Genomic DNA, 22,393 nt, shown 5'->3' with positions numbered 1-22,393 from the left:
CTTGGGAGCTGATTATAAAGTTAGGAGAAGCATAGACAGATTCACATCATGCAGTTCTTGAGATATATACAGAAGTTTACTAGTTCTTCAGAAGTCCCCAAATTCTTGCTTTTTGTGAGTATACATCTGGCCACTTATCTCCTGTTAATTTTGCTTTACTGACCCAGCTGTGACCACTGTTGCATCCATCTTCTTTGTATTAAACATCAGTTATAAAATTGTTAAAATGAACATTTTAAATGAAATTCATAGTACAAAAATTATTTTAAAAGTACAGTTGAAGCAATAAAGTTTCTTGCAGCAAAGATATAAATATTCTAATTTATAATTTTAAATATAGCTTTACTAAGACTAATTGACAGCTCAAATTCTCAACATTCCTTCATCTTTTTAAGTGTCCAGTCTGGGCATTCCTATCATTTGACATTTTTCTCCATTTGTAAATTTTAAGTGAATTCACAAACCTGTCAGTTTGGTTCTTCTGGGAGAGGGAGGAGGAAAAGAACATCTTTATCTAGATATAACTCTCCAGCCAGAGAAAAGCTTCTTTCTTGTCTCATTTAGATTATCTTTCAGCTTATTCCAGTCCCTCCCCTCATGTCTCCCTGAGCTCAAAAATTTCAGTCTTCCTGGAAAAGTAAATGGATGGTAAAATTGAATTTCATAGATTTAGAATGTTTATGCCTAAAGTTCTGAATTATTTCTACTAGCATTTGCATGCAGACATTTACAGCCTGGAAGAGAAAACAAAACACATGATATATCTTGCCACTGAACGTGAAGCAAATACCATTTTTTCTGTTACTGGTCCCCTACAAGGGGACTGCAGCTGTGGTCACAGTCAATCTTCCAAGTTAACTCAGATAGATATGTGGCATCTTAGGTGCAGGCTGCCTAAATTAGGAAGGAATCAAAATAGGCTCGGACTGAATACATACCTTTGACAAAAGCTGCGAAAGGAGAAAAGTAGATTTAGTATTTTGCTTTGTGACATATCAATGGTAACTGAACATACATCCTTGAAGAATAAAATATATGAATGTATTCTTCTGTTAGATTGTGAAAAAATGCTGATGGTTTAGGAAGTCATAAAGTTGACTGTGTATCTGCTTGACTCTTTAGGAAGAACAGTAATAAGTTCTGTACCTTCTGCCAGTTAATTGTGTTTAAATCAGATTAAGTGTTCTGTAGGATGCTGACTTAGTTCAGGAAATGCTCAAATTCAGTTTGTCTTGTTCTCTGGCTTCTATTTTATTTTCTGCAAATGTGGATTTATTACAGCAGAAAGTATTTTTTTTTTCTTTCTAAGTGTTTAGTAGGAACTAACATCTACATTGTCTAGGTCAGCGGCCCCCAACTTTTTGGGCACCAGCGACCGGTTCTGTGGAGAGAGGTTTTTCCACAGACCAGAGGGGGTGTGGTTTTGCATGCTGCCTGCATCCCACGGATGGTGCTTCACTTGTTTCCGCGGCCCGGTTTCTGGCATGCTGCGGACTGGTGCCGGTCCACGGACCAGGGTTTGGGGAAACCATGGTCTAGATGACTTCTGTTGATGAGATATATACTGCTTTATGTGCTCACAGTATTGCCATTAGACAAACTTTAACAAATTCCTCCAAGGGCTTATTTATTGTTTGTATAGAGGCAGATAATTTTGCCCTATATGTTTATATTAAAATAAGCCATGTTTGAAGAGGCAGTGGCAAAATATAAATGATATTGCTGAATATGGAATTACTTTCTTTGAAACCAAGCTTCAGTAAAAAACCCACCAACCCACCTCCTGGAATATAGAGTACATTTCAGAGTAACAAATAAGTAATGAAAGTAGGCCTAAATATTATGCTGTTCCCACTTTCCTCATTCCCAAGGTAGAATGTTTGTGTATAAATGTCATTTTAACTGGCCGTTTCTTCCTGTGCTTCTCATAGCACAAAAGAGAAATACATATAGCCCCAATAGCACTGTTCCTCCCCTCCTAACAAAAATAGAGTGTTACTCTTTTAAGAGATGCCAATAGTCCCTCTCCTAGTGATAAAAGCAGCTGCCACAATGCTGTTGCAATACTTTAACCAGAAAATAGATCAGTGCTTTGGCAACTGCCCACATGTACCTTCTTCAATCATTAAGGTCAGAAAAGCGGACAGAGGGAGCACATGAAAACAGCTGACATAGTATTGAATCATTTTCATGGCTTAAAGACATACCCATTGCACTATGGCAGGTGCACTTGTGATTTCCATCTGTCTTTCAAAAGCTTGAAGGCTAATAGACATGACTTGGTAAATGAAGTGACTTGCACAAAGTAATTTGCTTAAAGATTTGCAGAATGTCCTTGGAACTTTGCAAAGTGGCTGTTAATTATATAAGGGAGCAAAACATTTTTGAGAATGAAAAGGAATTTAAAATATATATGATTTTACAATCCTCTGTACATCTACAGTTATTAGCAGTCAAAAAATTTGGGGTAGCTGAACATAAAATATTGTTGGATTAGAATGACTTACTGCAAGAAGAGAGTTCTATTAGTCAATGGTAGTCAAACATAGGAGTCTGGTAGGGTTTTTTCAGACTAATTTTAATAAAAGGCATAAGTTTTCATAAACTGCAGATCATTTCATCAGATGTATGGAATTTTGGTTGCTAATAACTGGATTTGACAGGGTTTGTTCTGATAACTAAACATTTGGTGACCGTCTCAGACTTATACACTTTATCATTTGTCTACAGCAGGGGTATCAAACTCACCATGTCACGTGACACGTCATGACGTATCACGACTTGTTTCCCCTTGCTGGAGCTGGAGTGGGTGCGACTTCCATGTGATGCATCTGGCCTGTGGGCCGGTAGTTTGACAGCCCTGGTCTAGAGATGCCAGTGTTCATAAGCAAATATTGTTATATACCAGGTTTTAGAATACATTGTAATGGTTTTGGTGATGACATTGCCTGTAAAACCTTTTTTTAAAAAAAGCACGCATCCGCAGTATCTAACAACTGTGGGGTTTTAATGCATAATTTGTTAAATATTCTCCATGGGTTTTAGCACTATGGTCACAACCCTAACCATATGATACTATAGTGAGAGTAGAAAACTACATGTTGCCCATTTTTATAAAACACTTGTGTTTCTAGTTTTAAAAGATAAAATGCTCTGTAGTGAGTATTGTATACTGTATAGTGTACACATTTTCTGCAAATAATTGAGCTTTATTTGACATTGAGGGAGAACTGGAATCTTATATGAATTAATTATTTGCAGACTTGTGAACAAAATCAATGTATTAAAACTATTAAGCATTTGTGGTTTTGAAAGGAATTTTCTGCTAATCTCTTATAATTTCTAACTGCCCATTCCTGTCTCCTAATAGTACTATAAATTGTCAGGTTTTGGACCACAGATATTTTTATATTACTTTGCCATTTATATCAAACCACAACCAATGTTTTGGAGAAAAAAACAGCAGTAATTGGTTTGTAAACATTATCCCTGTAGGGAATATGCAAGTTGCTGTCTGGAGTAAGTAGTATGCAATTAATACTCTAACACACAGGAATCAAACTCAATGGCTACACGTGAGACATATTGTGACATTTTTGCCTTTGCCAAGCTGGGGTGGCTGTGGCCTGCATATGATGCATCCAGCCCACAGGCTGCCAGTTTGACACCCCTGCTCTAACAGTTTTTTAATAATAATGAACTTAATTGGATAAGTTCTGGTGAGATGGGTGACATACAAATTTAATAATAAATACAAATTATTCTAGAACCATCATAAATGAGGGTTCATTAACCTCCAGATGCAGTTGATGGCTAGAATTTTTCATGTCCCTAGCCTAGACTATGTCTAACCCAGTCAGACTGATGTAAATAGAATTGTTAGGCTAGAACTTCTATAATTAATTTGCTGATATATCTCTTCCTAAAATAAAAAAGGTGTCAGAGTTAATCAAAACTGGAATTTTACCCCTGGTTTTTGCTTATTGAAGTTTTTTTAAGGAGAAAGTGGTGCAGTCCTTCTAACCTGTTATTTTAGCAGTGGAAAAATAATTGTCATTTAAGCAGCCTCAGTACAAAGTTACTTTTTAGTATTTTATGTATGAAAGGATTGAAGTTAGGGATTCATCATTTTAGTTTGGAGGGAGCTGACCAAAGATTTTCACTTGTGGTGATAGCTTCCCTACTCAATAATGCAGTTTTTTTCTTGTGTTTGATTTAACAAATATGCTTATTAGGCTTGCTTGACTTACTGGTGGATTTTCTTGTACCAGAAAACACTGTACGATATAATAACCCTCTCTCCCCCAACCCAATGCTATATAGGTGTATTAACTAAAACCAGGGCTTTTTTTCTCATAGAACGCTCAGAACGGAGTTCCGGCACCTTTTTTGGATAGAACCTTGTAGGGTAGGCAAGGTGGGTTGTATGACATGTGTGAGTTCCGGCACCTTTTTCTTTTACAAAAAAAGCACTGACTAAAACTCACTTCATCCTCTGCATCCCAGATTATGGGGTTTTTGCATGTTGATTTTTCAATCCTGGTCTTTCCAGAAATACTAATTTGGCATCTGGTTTTCTTACCTTGCAGTTGACATTAACACACACATACGAGATAGACACCAGCAGTATACAATATATTATCAAGAAGCACATTGATTCATTTATAATTGTTAGTAGAAAAAACAACTAATGTAGTCTTAAAACACATAATAATTCATTATACTAGGACTAACATATTTCTGGTTTCTTTCTGAAAGAAGGAAATATATAGTTTTAATGCAATGCTATCATAGTCTTGTGTCAAATGATTACTTAAACACAGGAAACAAAAATCTGTAGTTAGAAGATACGCAGCTACTGTATGTATCTGAACTGTTAGTACACTTTTTTTTTGCCTTGTATATTTTTTAATCTCATTTTGTAGCTAAATGTATATACAATAAGTGGGAAGAAGCAGAATTTGATAAACTGTACCAGAAGGGGTTTCTGCTCCTGAGCTCTTTAGTTTAGCTCAGGGGTAGGCAACCTTGGCTCTTTTGTGACTCGTGGACTTCAACTCCCAGAATTCCTGACCCAGCATGTCTAAGGATGGAAACCTCTCCCTTTCCCCTCAGCATGGCTGGCTCAGGAATTCTGGGAACTGAAGTCCACGAGTCACAAAAGAGCCAAGGTTGCCTACCCCTGGTTTAGCTATAAGAATTTGGCTTTGCAGCTGGAACCCTCAGCATTTTTGCTGAGGTTTTTAGACATTTTATGTTCAAACTTTTTTAAAGCAGCCCCTGTTTTTTATTTTATAAATAGTAGGAATTCCTTCTATAATTTATGTTCAGTGACTTCCCTCCCTCGGAAACTTCATATTCAACCTTTAAAAAAAATAAGTTGAAGAGCATGTCGTCCTTATGATTCCCAGTCTGTGAATCATTCCTCCTCCTTCTGTCTCTTCGTACTATGTCTTGCTTCTTTACCTGGTCTTCATTCTGTTATCTTCATTGCTTTCATGCATGATTTTCTATTTTTCATTCATTCCATTGTTCTCAGCTTTGACATTATTATTATTTATTTATTAATTCGGTTTATATACCGCCCTACTCCCAAAGGACTCAAGGCGGTTTACAAGGCAAAATTTAAAAACAATACAATATAAAATTAAAATTAAATTAAATTAAGTCTAGCTGCAAAAATTAAAATCACAATTTAAAAACATTAAACCCCTCAGTCCAGACCAGATAGCTCAAAGAGATATGTTTGTTGTGTAAAGTCTTTGGGTACGTATAGTATTTTCCCCTAGTTTTTCTTACATTTCTTATTCTATCTTTGATGTGCACTCCCTCTAAAGATCTGATTATAGTACGAATGATTAGGCTTGGGAAAATAATGAATGGACATATGTATTTGTGCAGAAATTCTTCCGTTACTTTGGTTTTAATTAAATGATTTGTAATAAACACTTCAATATGAAAGTAAATTAAGGATGAAAATGTGATTCCATAAAAGCCCTCTTGTTCAGTGGGACTTTTGTTTTGAAGCTACCTGTACTTCAGGGAGGAAAAAGCAAATCATTACTTCAGCTTTCAGGAGAGTGAACTCAAAAGGTTGCAGCATACTTGCCTGCTCAGTGGCTCCTGTGAGTCAAAGCCATTCCATCTGTATTGCTTGATCTAGCCCACATTGGTTTAGTCAGCCTTGAAATAGAAGATAGTGCTAGGAGGATAAAATTGCTGCTTCTCTGGATGTTAATATTTTCAAAGCCAAAAATAAATGCTTTGTTCAGAACTTGGTGCCAGTTCAAATATGCCCCTTGCTCTATTCATTTAAACTGAGATAAGGGAAGCATTTTTAGAATTGCTTTAAGATGTGAAATGTACATTGCCCACATAAGTGTAGGAGGGGAAAAGGTCAGCCTATGCTTGAAAAAAACCCTATTGAGTTGAAATGGGGTGGGAAAAGGCAGTCTTCCCACTAATATAAATATAACCAGTTGGTTAGATTCAACAATATTAGTTATTTCCTACCCCTATAAAGATTGAATTGCCAAAACAACTCTGTGAAGCAAAGAGATGTTTTTAAAACTACCAGCTGTTTTTTTTAGTGTATATATTTCCTTTAAGGCAGGGATGTCAAACTGCCGGCCCCTGGGCTGGATGCATCATCAGGAAACCACGCCCACACCATTGCTGGCAATGGTAAAAAACACTGCTATGTTGCGCAACAACATGTGACATTACGAGTTTGACATGTCTGCTTTAAGGAGTAAAATTCTAGTACAGAGTCCCCCAACCTTTCTGGCTTTGTGGACCATTGGAGTGGGGATGTTTCCACGTGAATGGCGGGCAAGTGTGTGCAGCTCTATTTGCACAAGCGTCAGGCACAAACGCCCACTGCTTGTGCAAATGGAGTGTGTGTGCATGTGCTTGCCTGTTGCTCATGTAAGTGGGGATGTGTGCACTTGCTTGCTTGCCACTTCCATGGCCCTATTCCAAATGGCTCAAGGCCTGGTAATGCACTAGGGGTTGGGGACCCCTATTCTAGTATGTAGCTCGTTAGACTTGATCTCTATACCGTAGCACAGGAAAGGGATGGTGTTCTAAGAACTCAGGCACATCGTTACTGCTTTGAAATTGAAGCTCTCATAGTACAGTTTTTCCTTGTAGTGTGAAAGTTTAACTTTCCTTTAAAACAAATTTGAATTCTCGTGTGCACAAACCTACACAAATATACAAAATACACACACACACACACACACACACACACACACACACACACATCCTGGGTATGCACATGTTAAAGAAGAAAGGAATCTTACTATATTTTGTTTAGGTAAAGTTTTTCAAATGTCTGGCTTTAAAATACTTAAGCAATTCTTAGTGTGTTGGTTATACCTCCCTTTAATATTTTAATTTAGCAAGGTTCTTTTATTTTTCAGTATTACAACTTGTTCTTCTGATATTGAGAGTCATATGTACGCAAAATGACATCATACTCCACAAGAAGAGAAGTGTTGTGATTCAGGGTCAGCCTGTGGGTTTGGCAGTTGGGTCGGACGACTCAGAGGAGGAGGAGGGGGGTGTTGAAGACCTTGCTGAGGGGGTTGAAGATCTTGCTGATGAGAGCCCTCAGCCAGGCCCCTCCCACTTGGTCACCACGGAGACCCAGCTGTGTGAGCCTGACAGCGTGGATGAAGATGACCCACAGCTGGCCCTGTTCAAGGACGCCTGACGCAGGAGGCAGTCAATTAGGAGTAAACAGAGGAAGGCAATGGGGCTTCTCGGAAGGAGGCAAAGAGAAGCCACGCCCTGAACTCTATATAAGGGGAATGTGTGGGGAGGGCTGGTTTGCTGAAGGCAACCGCTTGGATAGTTCGTGTTTCTTAAAGCTCCTGTTTCTTGGTTCGTGTCTTGTTTGTTTTTGTAGCTATAAATTTGGCAGGCGTCATTCCAGCCTCTTGCCGTTTGTAAAGGGGTTGTCCCTGCCTTTTCTGCAGGGCCGGTAGCAGGCTGGTACAGAACAAGAAGAATCTGGAAGGCTATAGAAAAAAATACTTGTAAAAAGTTAGCTGTCACCATCACTCATTGATTTACAAGGTGCTGAGTTCTGGACAGATCCAGATTGTTCCTCAACCTACACACAGCCCGTTTATATCATAAGCAATAACTGTCAAAAAGTCATTCAATATTAGCCTGCAAGACCCAGGCCAAGTCCAATGCTTCCAAGGTGTGTTTAATGCAAAACTCTGCGGCACGCATACCACCAGACAGTTCTTCAGTGCCATAAAGCCAATTTATGGTTCTTCTAAATCAGGATGCTCCCCCTTGCAGTCATCTTTTGGGTTGAGCTTGATCAGAGACCAAGAAGGATTGAAAACCGCTAGGCTGAACAATTGTCAAACCTACTCCATTGGCTCATAATGTCTTGCAACAGATTCCTCAGCTGCCAATCTTGGATACCACTTTGGTATAGTGGTTAAGACAACCAGGGGGACTGTGAGTTCTAGTTCTCCTTTAGGCACAAAGTCAGATCATTTAGGTTATCTTTTGAAAACCTTGCCAACAAAACTGCAGGAATTCTCAGGCAGTCTCTGAGAGTCGGACATAATTGAATGAAGAAAAGTAGATTGCCTGATGAGAAACAAAGTGGTGAGACAGCAGATAGTGACATGGAACGTCCTGGAAAAGGCCTGATTGACTCTTCTGTGCTGCAGTGTATATTTCAGGCCCCATTCGTTAGAGCTTACCTTTTCTTTAAGGTATATATTTCTGCATTTGTTCTCTCTCTGCTTTATCTCCCTAACCTACCATATGAGGTAGATTAAATTGGGAGATAATTGAGTACATATTTAAATCTGAATCTCATAGACTTACTAAACATTTTATATCAAGTCATTTGTTTTAATCATGATGAGTATGCCTCTTGAGTTCTCATGATACATCAAAAGCAATCAAATCATAGTATGTGTGATTCTATCTTTTATTTCACTGTCTTCCAAGCTGTAATAGATAAAGTAAATAGATTAGTCTAAATAGTTCACATATTAAAAGCTTGACTTACAGTAACTTTTCTTTCATTCTAGTATTAAATGTTCTGATTTTCTCATAATGGCAACATTTTGTAGTTAAGTAGATTTAAAACATGGCTGTGTTCATTGGCCTTTTCATTCAAAGCCAGTTTGAGCCATAAATAGATTGGGAGCGTCAGTGGAACACTGCTAATAACAAGTATGGTCTAATTAATTTGCTTTTGCTTGTAAAACTAACAAAAGGGAACTAACCTTATTTCTTCATGCAATATGTTTAGCTTTTTAAAAACTTGGTGGATGTTGAGCAATATAAATGTGTCAGTAGTTTCCTTTATAGCTTATCCGTTAACTTTATTTTGGGAAAATGTAAAGAGGCTGTTCCACCATGACTGACTCTTTCCTTTTGCTGCTTGGCTCCTTAACTTGTTTTCTCTTTCCTGACTTTGTTATGCTGAACAGAGCATTCTGGCACAAGGTCTTGGATAAGGAAGCTTTAGAGTTTGTTAGATCATTCATCAACCTTCTCTAGTGTTTTCTGTTCTGAGCAGTGGCCTCCCTGGATTCAAGCAGAAAGAGCATTCCTAGCTCTGCTTTCATGGCAATTCCATGGCAATGATTTAAAATATCTTTGTCCAGATCTTATAACTGAAACAAAAAGCAGAGTAGCTTATGCATATCACTAGTCAGATGGTCCCTTTCTGTAGATTTAGAATAGAATAGAATAGAATAAAAATTTAAAAGATATAAAACAGCAAAGATGTGTGGAGAGAGGAAAGGTCAACAGCATAACCACTAGCGTTTAAAGTTACAGTTCTGTGATCAGCTTGAATGCAAACAATTCAAGTAGTATGTTGAAATGTTGCTAGATGATACTGAATGTTGGCTGTGGGAAGGTCTGCATGAATAATACATACTTTATCATTGTGTAGAGGCATGTTTCCAATATTCTTGGTATGTAGAGATATGAATTTTGCTATTTATGTGTGTTACTCAGGTTGAAGCTATTCTTTTTTCTTCCTTTAGCATTTGAGTAGTAGAACGTGGACATTGGATTAGTTCAATTCAAATATAATCTGCAAAATCCAAACTCTACATTTTAAGGGATGGTTAATTTCTTATGTCATACTTGTCATTATTCCAAGGTTCTGTTGGGCATAACATTTATTTATTTAATTGAGTGCTTGTTGTACTGGAGACAAATTCCTTGTGTGTCTAATCACACTTGGTCAAATAAAGTAATCAGTTCAGTTCACTTTTCTACAGGTAGTCCTTGACTTATGACCATAGTTGGGACCAGTATTTCTGTTGCTAAACAAGGTGATTGTTAAATGAGTCATGCCCAATTATATGACCTTTTTCGACACAATTGCTATGTTTAACCTACTTGGGTGAATCACTACTTAACGTGACCTTAATGCACTTGACCTTAATGCACTTGACCTTAATGCACTGCCTAGAGTCACTTAGGTGAGATGAGCAGTGTAGAAATTTAATAAATATTTTAGCCAAAACAATGCTTACTCACTATTTCTATCTTAATATTTTGTTTAAATACCAGTTATTTCACTCAACATCCTGGCCGACATTTGGAAAAACATGTAATAAATTTCTTCTTCTGAGTGGCTTGTGTTTTCAAAACAGCAAACCATATGCCATGTGCTGAAAAAGATGTCTTTCCTTTTGAGTATACAGTTAGTGGTTTCATTGTTCTTATGTAGTGTGTTCATATGTTAGTTGTGCACTGAGTCAAAAGGAAAGGTTCCTCAAGATTAATTGGATTCTCAAGTATGGTTAGATGATTTTGGTGGGGATGAGACTTATATTAACCCTTTTCTGAAGCCAAGAAAAAACTGTGCTGAAGACATGGCAGTGAGCAAGGCAGAAAAAAAGTGCTAATGGGACTATGTCATAGAAGGAGGTGATATTGGAGTTTTCGTTTATTTTTTGCAGTTTGAGAATGGCATTTTTGAAATTAATATTTTACAGTGTGTACTTTCCCACCAAAGTCATGCCTTTCTATAATGATAATTTCTGCTGTACTTCAACAATATCACTTTAAGGAGTTCTAAAAACTCTAAAAAAAGCAGCTCAGAGCAGAAAGTGTGCTGTAGGTTAGAATATACACAGGCAACAGACAAAGTACAAAAGAATATTGCCACTAGTTTTTTCAGTTTTTTAGGCAAAAAATGTGTAGCATTACTTTCAGCCTAGACATTTATGTACAGGTCTTGTATAGACAAATAGGATCATGATCATGTTTATACTTAGCATAGGCAAGAATCCCTGTAATGCATGAGTTTTTTGTTTACTTGAGAAGGGAACTTTTCATTTAGCTCTGTAAAGGTTTTAAGTAGATAACTGACAGCACTCCAGGGTAAATAAGATAGGAAACAAAACTAGGTGAATTAAATCTGCTTTATTGTAAAGCTACATTAACAGAATCTCACAAGTCTGAAAATGAAATATTTTCATCCCCACTTTTAACTGTTTGATCCATTAGGTTGGGTCTTCTCTTGTCTGATGCTTTCCTAGGCAGCATCTCTTCCCTGCTAGCCCCAAGGCCATTTCCATGCTCCATTACAATCACCCTGCAATAAGCAATCAATAGAATGTGTGTATATTCATGGACTCTCATAATTTGGGTTTTGCCTGATGTCTTATGTCTTTCAGTGCTGGAGGTGATCAGTCATGGCAAGTGATGCCATCATGATGATGCGGGGGCTGACAAAGCTCAGTAAAGCAGTCCTAGAGACCCAGGCAGGACAGCTCCGACAAGTAATCCTTGGTGGGGATACATTAACCATAGTCCGAAGCTTTCAGGCGGTTGCTGAGGAACAGTTCAGTGCTGCTATGGGGAAAATGCAGGTAAAAATATTGCTATGTGTTTGTTTGATTTTGCTTGTAAAGGTAAAGGTTCCCCTGCACATGCGTGCTAGTCATTTCCAACTCTAGGGGCCAGTGCTCATCTCCGTTTCAAAGCCGAAGAGCCAGCCCTTGTCCGAGGACGTCTCCATGGCCGGCATGACTAGACGCCAAAGGCGCACGGAACACTTGCCTTCTCACCGTAGTGGTTCCTATTTTTCTACTTGCATTTTTACGTGCTTTCGAACTGCTAGGTTGGTAGAAGCTGGGATGAGTAACAGGCACTGTTACGCGGCACTCGGGATTCGACCCGCCACACTGCCGACCATTTGATTGACAAGCTCAGTGTCCTAACCCACTGAGCCACCGCGTCACTTGATGAAATATTTTACTCTAAAATTTAAGGATATGTTCTTGATGTTATGGTTACTGTTTGGGGGAGAGGATGAAATTTGCCCATTAACTGAATGGCTGGTTATGTAATCACTGATAAAACAAAAGAAAAAGTCAGTTGGGGCAGAAAGCCCTAAGGGCCTCAAGGGAAGTGACTTTGGGCACATTTAACAAGAAAGTTCTAGCATGCTATTGGCAGAGTTCACTTGGGCTGAGACATTTTCTTGTAGGCAGTGAGTCTAAAGGCAGCATAAATGTCAGAGACAGAAGTAGTTATCTGAAGACTACAAATTTGCCTCTTTGAAAAGGCACTGATTACTCAGTATATTTGCCTTCATGTTATTTTTGTGTTTTCAGCTAGTGTGAGGATTTTTGTTTTTCTTGTTTAGTTAAGAAGTTGTGTCCAACTCATTGTGACCCCATGGATCATAGCACAACAGGCCTCCTTGTGCTCCACTCTCTCCCAGATTTGTCCACACTCATGCTCATTACGTCATGTTCATTGTTTTATTTTGATAGCTAACCATGTTTTTTACTGGAGACCTCATTGCAATGCTTTGTTTGCAGGAACTGGGCAAACAACAGGAAAACTTGAAAGATATTGGTGAAGACTTTGGAAAAGAATATAACTTTTCAGAGTCAGAGCTGGGAGGCATTACAAAGGACTTCTCTCCTCCTCCTGAAGACCAGCCTCACAAGCACAGTGGTACAGAGGGCCCATCTTATTCTTATGATGCCAAAGGACTTTTTCAAAGTGGTGGGAGTGGAGATGCTACTGCAAGTCAGAATCCCATTTCTTCCAAAATAAATACAAAGCTATTTGAAGGCTTTAGGGACCCTGGGAATCCTTTTGCTCTTGTCTTTGGGCAAATCCGGCCTTTTCACCAAGACCATTCCCCTGTTGGTGGATTAACAGCTGAAGACATTGACAAAGCTAGGCAAGCTAAAGCAGATCGACAGCAAAAGCCTCACAAACAGATGGTAAGTAAGCTATTTCAGGGAAGTGGAAAAGCTTCTGGTACAGCAACCTTTATGTGACCAGTCTCCCTGTTTAATTCTTAGTTCCTTGGTGTCTAGGTTGTGCTGGGAGATATATGGTAATTACTATTGTTTTTAATTAACAAACTTTTGGCTTTTCTTATAGACCCATTCATATAGTGTGAAATATACTGAGGAAAGCTAACCCCTTTGTTATATTCATGTAGTACAAGTAGGTGATATTGCTATTTATTTAAGGTAAAGGTCCTATTAACCTATTGGTTTATTTGACAAATTCCTAGCTGGTTTCTATCTTGGAACTCTAGTGTGCCCTGCCCTTTTTAGGGAAATAACATGATGTGTGAATCTGCTTGTTGCTTATTTATATGAGTTTATTTTCTTTTTGATTGCATGTTCCTGGAATGGACTGACAGATTTTAGGTTAAGATAAATGTTCACAGATTTGTTCCTAGCTTTTTCACATATGAATCATGCACGTTTCTAAGATTCTTACTACAATTTTTTAATTAAAAAACCCTCTAAACAGCTGATTAATGTATCTTGAATTGGAATTTTTTTAAAAAAATATTTTTATTGATGTTTTTGTGGTATACTATTTTTGAAGTCTTGGCAATCAAACCTCAGAATAGGGAGAGCTTAAAATATTTAGTATTTTATTTAGTTCTGATTTTCTAAGCTAGATGTTTGTGGATGTCCTCTCAAAATTAGTTTGACTTTCCTAACAACCAGACATTTGTTTAGAAAGGTCATGATATTCCCTAGAAATAGACATCTTCTTTTTTTTTTTTTTTTTTTTTTTTTTTTTATTGAAAAGTTTTAAAATACAATTTTCCTTTGAAAAACCCCCCTTCCCCCTCCCTCCTCCCCTCCCTACCTCCCCCCTATCTCCCCCCCTCCCCCTCTCCCTCCTCCCTCCCCTGCCTCCCACCCCTCTACTTCCCCTCCTCCCCCCCTCCCCCCCCCCCCCGACTTCCCAGAGCAAAATACAAGGTATATATCTAAAAAGCAATCATAAACAATCATATACTAACAATTATAAACTCTAAAATCCATCACTCTCTAGCTTATATAGAGTAAACCAATCCTTAACAATACTAAATATGTATAAAGAACTAAAATAAAAGAAAACTAGCATCATTCCCATCTATGTTCTTCCACAATTCACTATTACCTAGACATATTCTCACTTACACATCACAAGCACCTATCCCTATTAACCTCTCTAGCCAAAATAGGCTATAATAGATGGTTCTTACACAAATTAACCCGCATTAACCCACAAAATTTTCTTCCTCTTCCTCTGTAGTAAATTGTCCATTAATTCCAAATTGAACATTCTGTTACCATAGATATCATCCCAAAACTCTTAAAAACACAGCTACCACTTGACTATAAGTATATTGTGGAAGTTCCATAGATTTCTACTGGTCTTATTTTTTAATCTTTTTTGAGCGTTTTAAGGCAGCACGCGTCACCCTCTGTTCTCTAGGATCATCCAAAAGAGTTGCAGCTTGATCTCCTCCTGTACCCTTCTCGTCTATCTGTCCATCTTCATCCTCTTGATGTTCTCCTTCTCCAGATCCCTCTGCAGCTTCCAGAAGTGTTGATGGGGTTGCTTTTAAAACATTGTTGTAAAAATCATGCGCTTGCTTCACAGTACCCAAACAGTACCTTTTGCCATCATACATGAAGCTCAACCCAGCTGGGATCTCCCATCTGAACCTTATATCTCTTTGCTTGAGCTCTTGCACAAGAAATATAAAGTCCTTCCTTCTCTTTAAAATCTTTGGAGGAATTTCTTTTAGAACCAAAACTTCTTGACCAGCAATCACAACTTTAGTATCATAGGCAGCTTGTATAACTTCATCTCTAATTTCCCTTTTTACAAAATAAACCACCACATCTCTAGGCAACTTTCTCTGCTTAGCAATCCAGGAATTCACACGAAACACTTTGTCCATGCCTTGTTTTATTTCAGATGCTGGATGGTTCAATACCCCCTCAAAAGCCTCAGAAACCAGCTGCTTTAAATCTTCCTTAATATTCTCTTTTAGGCCTCTAATTCTAACAGCAAACTGCATCTGGTAAAATTGAGCCAAACTCTGTTCGCTATCCATTTTGTCTTTTAAATCTTCAATTTCCAATACTTTTGCTTCTAATATAGCATTCTTTTGAGTCAAGTCTTCCACTTGATCATCCAGCACCTCCACACATTTAGCTACTTTATGCACTGAGGACAAAATGTCTACCTTCATCTCTCTAAGTTTCTGCTCCATCCTTTCTTCCATTCTCTGCTCCAATTTCTCCAATTTCTCCTCCATCTGTGCAAATTTAACACCCATTGACTCCAAAATTAACTGGGTATGTTTTTCAAGATCCTTCGATGTCAATACATCAGGAGAATGCAACGCCTGCAGTAATGATTGTTGTTGCACCGGAGAATTTCCAGCACTCCGAAAAGTTCTAGGGGGAGGTTTAGCCGCCATCTTTTACTTACAATTGTGACGCACTTTCACTTTAAGTTTTAAGCATAGTCCATCAAGCTTGAGAGTAAAATAAAATAATCCTCTTCATCTCTTCACCTTTTCCTCTTGTACCGCTCTGCCTGCTCCTTTAAATCATAGTCCTTTCTTCAGGCAGGGATGGTTCGCAGACGCCTGGCTCTGCTCCAGGAAGTTCGGAGCAGAGACGACGGCCAGCTGGGAGCAACCCAGGCTTCGGGGGAGTTCGATCCTTCAGCCGCCCAAGCTCAAAGCTCAGGCGGCCTCGGAGAACTCTACCCCTACCTGGGGCCTCACCCCCTCCTCTTCTCCCGAGGAGGGGGCTTCAATTTCGCCCGAACAGCTGATCGGCGCTGTTTCGGGCGAAAAAACAAACAGCTGAGCCGCGGGCAGCCAGGGGAGGCTGTCTTCGGCGCCGCGCCGCCAGCGGAAGTCCAGACATCTTCTTTTTAACATTTAACAGGTGTTCATCTTTCCTTTGCTGGACATTTGATATTTTGCCAAATTGTTGGAATGGTTAAGAAGCTAAGATTTGTTAGTTGTTTTCTTTTGTCCTTGAAATTAAAAGTCAAACAGGTGCAGCGAAGTTTGCTTATAATTCTTTTTGCTTTGGATTTTTTTAGAAGAGACAATTCTGTTTATTTTGTGCCCCAAAATATATTGTGATTCAGTTCCTATAATTTCATTGGCCATGCTTGGTTGGAATCATGGGAATTGAAGTCCAATAGTCCTAAGAAGGAGCACATGAAGGACACCGTTGAATAGAACAGGTTATAATCACTGCAAAGAACTGAATGATTATGATATTCAGGAAATGACCTGAAATATACATTACTTTGAAACAAAAATATTATTTGACTGAATTGGGAAAAAAAAAAAAAAAAAAAAAAAAAAAAATTAAAAAATGTATGAAGAACAGTTTTAGAGAAACGTCTCTTAAATATTAACTCTCCTGGCTTCTCAGAGCTGGCTGTGAAAATGCTCATCTGATGTTTTAGTCTACTCTATATGAAATGAAGACTTGGGGGGCAATGCAATTTTTTTATCCCACAGAAAGAAAAAAAAAGAAAAAAAACCCCAAGACATACAGTTGGCCAAATTACAGCCAAGAAAGGCCAAGTTCTGCCTAAATTGGATACATATTAAAATGGAATTTGAAGTTGACAGCAGTGCTTACTGTGATTAAGTGAAGGCAAATAACCATAATACCTTGTTCACTTTGTTTTTTTACAGAACAAAATGTGCATAAAACAAGGTACTAGAGTAGGGGAAACAAAGTATTAGTATAAATGGCTGAGTTTCTAATAGTCCTATGAATTGGTGAACAGATGTAGAAATCGGGTAGATAAGAGTAACTGTGTGTTGCTTTAATTTTGAAATAATGTTATTTATGTGGCAGAAGTTCCTAGCACTTGGTGAGAAAACTATTATAGACCATCTGCTTGTGAAAGATTTTTTTTATTGTTTATTAGCAGATCAGGCATCTGTTTATGCTTTTTTTAAAATCTTGCAGCTCAGTGAACGTGCCCGAGAGCGAAAAGTGCCTGTTACTCGAATTGGAAGACTTGCTAACTTTGGAGGTGAGTCTCTTAATTTTTTTAAAAAAATGATCTGAAGATGGAAAATTCTGAAAAGACTAAAAGTCTGCGTGTTACGTTCAGAGAAAGAGTTGCTTAGCTGTTAGATGGCCCTGTGCTTTGGCTCACAGTCTTTGATAAAACACAAAAGAGGTGGGGTAATGAAGGGTAGAGAGAACTGCTCCTCAAAGCCAGAAAAAAAATGGCAAGTAACCCATCAATAACAAAAAAATATACATGTACATATTTAAATATAATGGGTAAAAACTTGTATTGAATTAAAACTAATATATTGACAGAAGCCAGGTTCCTAACCATTCATTCAGTAATAAGCCTTCATGAAAATTGTATTTTTTAAATGTATTTTATTTTATTATTTTATTTTATTGGTATTGCTGCCTATTTCATATAACTAACTCTCTCTCTCTCTCTCTCTCTCTCTCTCTCTCTCACACACACACACACACACACACACACACACCATAGCCTCAATTAAAAAACAAGTTTAAAAAAATACAGAAAACAGAAGAGGATAATATTAGCCACAATATGGCCTGGGCTTGGAGCTTATTTCATTTTTACATTGTGGCAGAGTTTCTGCATTGTGGCAGAGAAGACCAACCTTTTGAGTTCCACTGGATGTAATTCCCAAGATTTACTGAGATTTCTTTTAGGAATCAGTTGAATTTCAGGAAAATCTCTTTTAAGGAAACTTTTTTTTATTAACGTCATTTAATAGATCACTTCTGGCCACCTTTCCCCCCCCCCTACAACGCCAGTCTTTTGAGGATTTTGAATTAGTTGTAAATAATGTATTGATAATACTTCAACCAATACTTTCTATATCAACTCATGTTTAGAGAGGAGAAAAGGTTCTGAGATTTTTCATCTATTAATTGAAAGTTGTCTGATACCATGGAAGTTGATAGGCTGGAGAAGCAGGGAGGGAATGTCACCTTTCACCAGGCCTTTTTGGCAGCCAGTGTGAAGCGAGCACATATTAGTTAAAAGAGAAGTCTCTCTATTTATGACCTTTCCTCTTTATAGCCAGAGTTGGCATCTATCCTTTATTTTCATTTCTCCCAAATGAGACTTAACTTCTGTATATTTTTTGAACATTTCTGTTTGTATAACAGAGTGATAAGGAGCTTGGCTTTCACTAGGCAAGTCACCACAGGCCACTGTATGTACTATATACTATCCCATGAAACATAAAAGAGTAAACATTTCCTTGAGCCAGTAGTTGAAAGGACTGCATGAGTGCCATTTTTGTTTCTTACCACTTGTGCTTGTAGTATATACTTTCTGTTTGTTGAATATAACCAGTCTGTAAGATGTTTGATACAGCATCAGAAATAAATTCTGTGTCCGTTGGAGTCTTATAGCTCTTTTAAAAATATACTGTGTTTACTTTGGCCCGATTTTTATGTGACATGCAGGGATGTGCAAGAAGGTGGAACAGGATATATTGAGAGATCCCTGAGGTTTGTTAGCTTGGGCTAAGTTACTGTTATCTAACAACAGTAGCAGTTTAAAACTGTACGTTGTCCTACATATTTGGTTTCCAGAAAATGAAAGTAGTTAGAGAATGAAAAATATCTTTCTGTATGAAAATATTTGGTTCTTTTGATTCTGGTAACAAATACCTAGACCAGGGCTTTTGACCCACTGTACCACTTTTAGGATATGGCAACATCCAAGTACCACCAGTCGCCTAACATGGAGTCAAAAACTTGATGACACCCCCCCAAAAAAAGGAAAAAAGTGATGAAGTACAGATAGTCCTCGACTTACAACAGTTTGCTTAGTGACTTTTCGAAGTTATAATGGCACTGAAAAAAGTGCCCCCCAAGCCACAGCCGAGCAAGACACCTGCCTGCCTGCCCGGCGGTGCTCTTCCTCCTGTCCGAGGTTTTCATTGTTGTGAGCATTTCTGTTGAGGATTGGCAGTGGGGGTGGGGTGGGGGGTGTTTGGTTTTTATTCCCCCCGTCTGCTGGGTGGTTGCAGCAGGTTTTGGTCACTTCACATGACCCTGGGACTCTGTGACCATCATAAATATGAATCAGTTGCCAAGCATCTGAATATAAATCACAAGACCCTGGAAATGCTGCAACATTCCAGTTGATCGGTGCTTCTTCTGGGCTCAGAAGCGCCAGGATCAGTGCCGAGCTCCAGCTGATCCTGGCGCTTTCGCTGAGTCCTGACAGCCCTGCAACTCCAGCCCTCTCTTGCTCAGGCTTGTGTGGTGCTGCCACCGGTACAGCTCATTCCCCTCCCCCGCTACCACTTTTCTAGGATGGTCACGTACCACCTGCCAGGTGCCAATGTGCCACAGGTGGTACCGTATCACTGGTTGAAAAGCCCTGACCTAGACTGACAGTGTGCTCAGATGCATCTTATTTCATTCAGTAGTGGATCTTGTGGTTATATTAATACTTATTTTTCTGTCCATACATTCTGCAAATTGGGGTTATATCTGTTTCAAACGTAGAAAGCACTTTGTCAAAAAAGCATCTGCTGTGCCCTAAAAAACATCTAGAATTGTAATTGTTTTCATGTTGGTCCTAGTTGGCCTATCTTTTCCTAAACCGTTTGTGCTTTAGAGTTAGCTAATGAAAATATACTTTCTTCACCTATTTTGGATTTTTACCCCTTTTAGCAGGGCGAGGACCTGATAATGGTAATTTCTTCTGAATACATTAGTGTGTTAAATAAAATTAGAGGCAGAGAGGAACATTTATGAAGCACTGTACTGGAACAACAATGGCCATATTCTCTTTTAATATAGGGGTCCCCAACCCCACAGACCGTGGCCCACTTTTGGGCTGTGGCCTGTTTGGAACTGGGCCCATGAATGGTGGGCCAGGGCACATGCGTGTGTGCGCTGGCCCGCCCCTTTTGCAAGTTGAGTTGCACGTGCACGCACATTCCTTTCTCCACCCACTGGGCCTCTAAGCCACAAAGGCTGGGGGCCACTGCTTTAGACAAAACATAGGCTGCTGATTTGTCTGAACCAATACAAACTGGGGAGAGGAAATAGCCACACAAATAGGTTGGAATTATTATTTGACCAGATTTTCCTTCTCTGTGGGCGCTCCGGAACTATGGAATCAGTTACCGGTAGAGCTCCGGATGGCGCCCGATCTTCGCTCCTTTCGCTGCGATCTGAAGACGTTTTTGTTTGTACAAGCCGGCCTAGCCTGATGGGGGATTGGTGGGGTTTTTATTCTTGTATTTTTATTGTTGTATCTTTGGGGTTTTATAATTGTAGCATATTAATTGTTTTAAAATCGGGCAATTATTTAATCTCCTTTTAATATTTGTAACTTTGTATTTTATTCTTGCCCTGTGAACCGCCCTGAGTCCTTCGGGAGAAGGGCGGTATAGAAATATTATTAAATTAAATTAAAATTAAATTAAATTAGTTTACCTGATTCAGAAATGTAGAAAATTGTGATATGCTTCAGGTGAGAACTAGTTTAGCCCTGAAGATGCTACTTAGTCTGGTAATGAAATATTTGCAAGCAAACATCCAAGCTCATGGAGCACTAAGCACTTCATAATTTAGCTCTTTTCACCCATTTTCAAAAGGTAAACTTTCCTTATTCTTTATGATTACATTCTTTGCAATGCTCCTTTTCTCTGTGTACACATTGTATAGACACATTGCACAAGGAAAAAGAAGAGAACAGTCACCAGCATGGTGGATGGACTCTGTTACAGTGGCAAATGAGTGCACCATTGGAAGACCTGAAAGAATAGGTTAGGGCAGGGGTAGGCAACCTTGGCTCTTTTATGCCTTGTGGACTTCAACTCCCAGAATTCCTGAGCCTACCCCTGGGTTAGGGAGATTATCATGGAGAAAAACTAATTATGTGGTTGCTACGAGTTGAAAACAACTTGATAGCACATAATTAATCTTCAATAATTATCGCACATTGTACTGTACAATACAATTACATTATTTTGAAGCAATCATTTTTTATGTGCATTCTCATCCATAGCATCTTTTGTTTTTCATTTTACTAAGCTTCTTTACTTTCTACTATTGTAATTCCTTATAATTCTTACTTTATCCCAAGCAGTTTTCATGTTCCACTTGCATCCATTTTTAACTCATTTTATGTGTTGGTAAATCTTCTAAAACTTTTTCACAGAGGACTTACGTGTTCTGTTTCTATATTCATTCTGTTTTTACTCTGGTTTGTAGAATTTTATTTTCCCCCCCAAAATCAGTTTTTTCTCTTTCAAGATTCACTCTTTTTTTTTGGAAAGGCTGGCCTGTGTTACACTGAGAATCCTTCATCATCCTTTTATTTTTCAGTGATTGTCTCAGTCTTTCATCGAAACATCCAAATCAGATTGATTCCTTTCTTTATACACATTAATAGACTTAACATTTAAACCACCGAGTCAAAACAATTAGATTTTTCTCTAAGCATCCCCTTTTACATTCTTTGGTCTCCAAATAATTTGAGATCTGCAGATATATGGCCATGTGGCAATGTCTTGCCTTAAGGAATTTGAGGGATTTAAGATGAGGTCATTTGTGTTTTTTTAGCAAAGTAGTAGGCTTTCCTACTGAAGGATTACCTTAGGTAATGGGTAAGGAGTACCCCAGGAAACCTGTGCAATCTTGTGGCCATCTGTGCTCCAAGAATGACTCTTGGGCCTTTTGGCAAATGCCATGTTTTAATTTTCTGGTAACTGAATTCTAGTTGGTCTTCTAGGAGTACCGTACTAACGCTCTCAGTCCTCTTTTAAGGGCAGTAAGTGTTGTTAATTTTAATGTTTTAGTTTGTTTAAATCTTTTGTTTTGTATGACTATTTGTGGCATTGTAAGCTTCCCAGAATTTCTTCATAGTGAGATGGGCAGCATAAACATTTAATAGAAATAATAAATAGATACAGGTAGCCCTCCACTTTCAACTGTTTGTTTAATAATGGTTTGAATTAATGGCTTCCAAACAAGTCAGTTACAACCTAAATTGGAACTTATGACATTTGCTCTGCCCCTGTGGTCACATGATCATAATTTGGGCACTT

The 22,393-nt window shown here is 38.4% G+C and overlaps 1 protein-coding gene across 1 annotated transcript in view; it reads left to right on the top strand.

The window, feature by feature from the left end:
- The window catches only part of COQ8A (coenzyme Q8A), a 52,532-nt gene that overhangs the window by 4,936 nt on the left and 25,203 nt on the right, over positions 1 to 22,393 (top strand). Inside the window, exons 2-4 of the mRNA XM_081317007.1 lie at positions 11,685 to 11,879; positions 12,837 to 13,250; positions 17,283 to 17,349. Of these exons, the coding sequence (XP_081173133.1) occupies positions 11,703 to 11,879; positions 12,837 to 13,250; positions 17,283 to 17,349 (658 nt within the window). The 5' untranslated portion in view covers positions 11,685 to 11,702. The remainder of the gene's footprint in view (positions 1 to 11,684; positions 11,880 to 12,836; positions 13,251 to 17,282; positions 17,350 to 22,393) is intronic.

Source organism: Vipera berus (genome assembly GCF_964194415.1).
Source record: "Vipera berus genome assembly, chromosome: 1".
In the NCBI taxonomy this organism is placed as follows: Eukaryota; Metazoa; Chordata; class Lepidosauria; order Squamata; family Viperidae; genus Vipera; species Vipera berus.
This window is presented reverse-complemented; position numbering and strand designations above follow the sequence as displayed.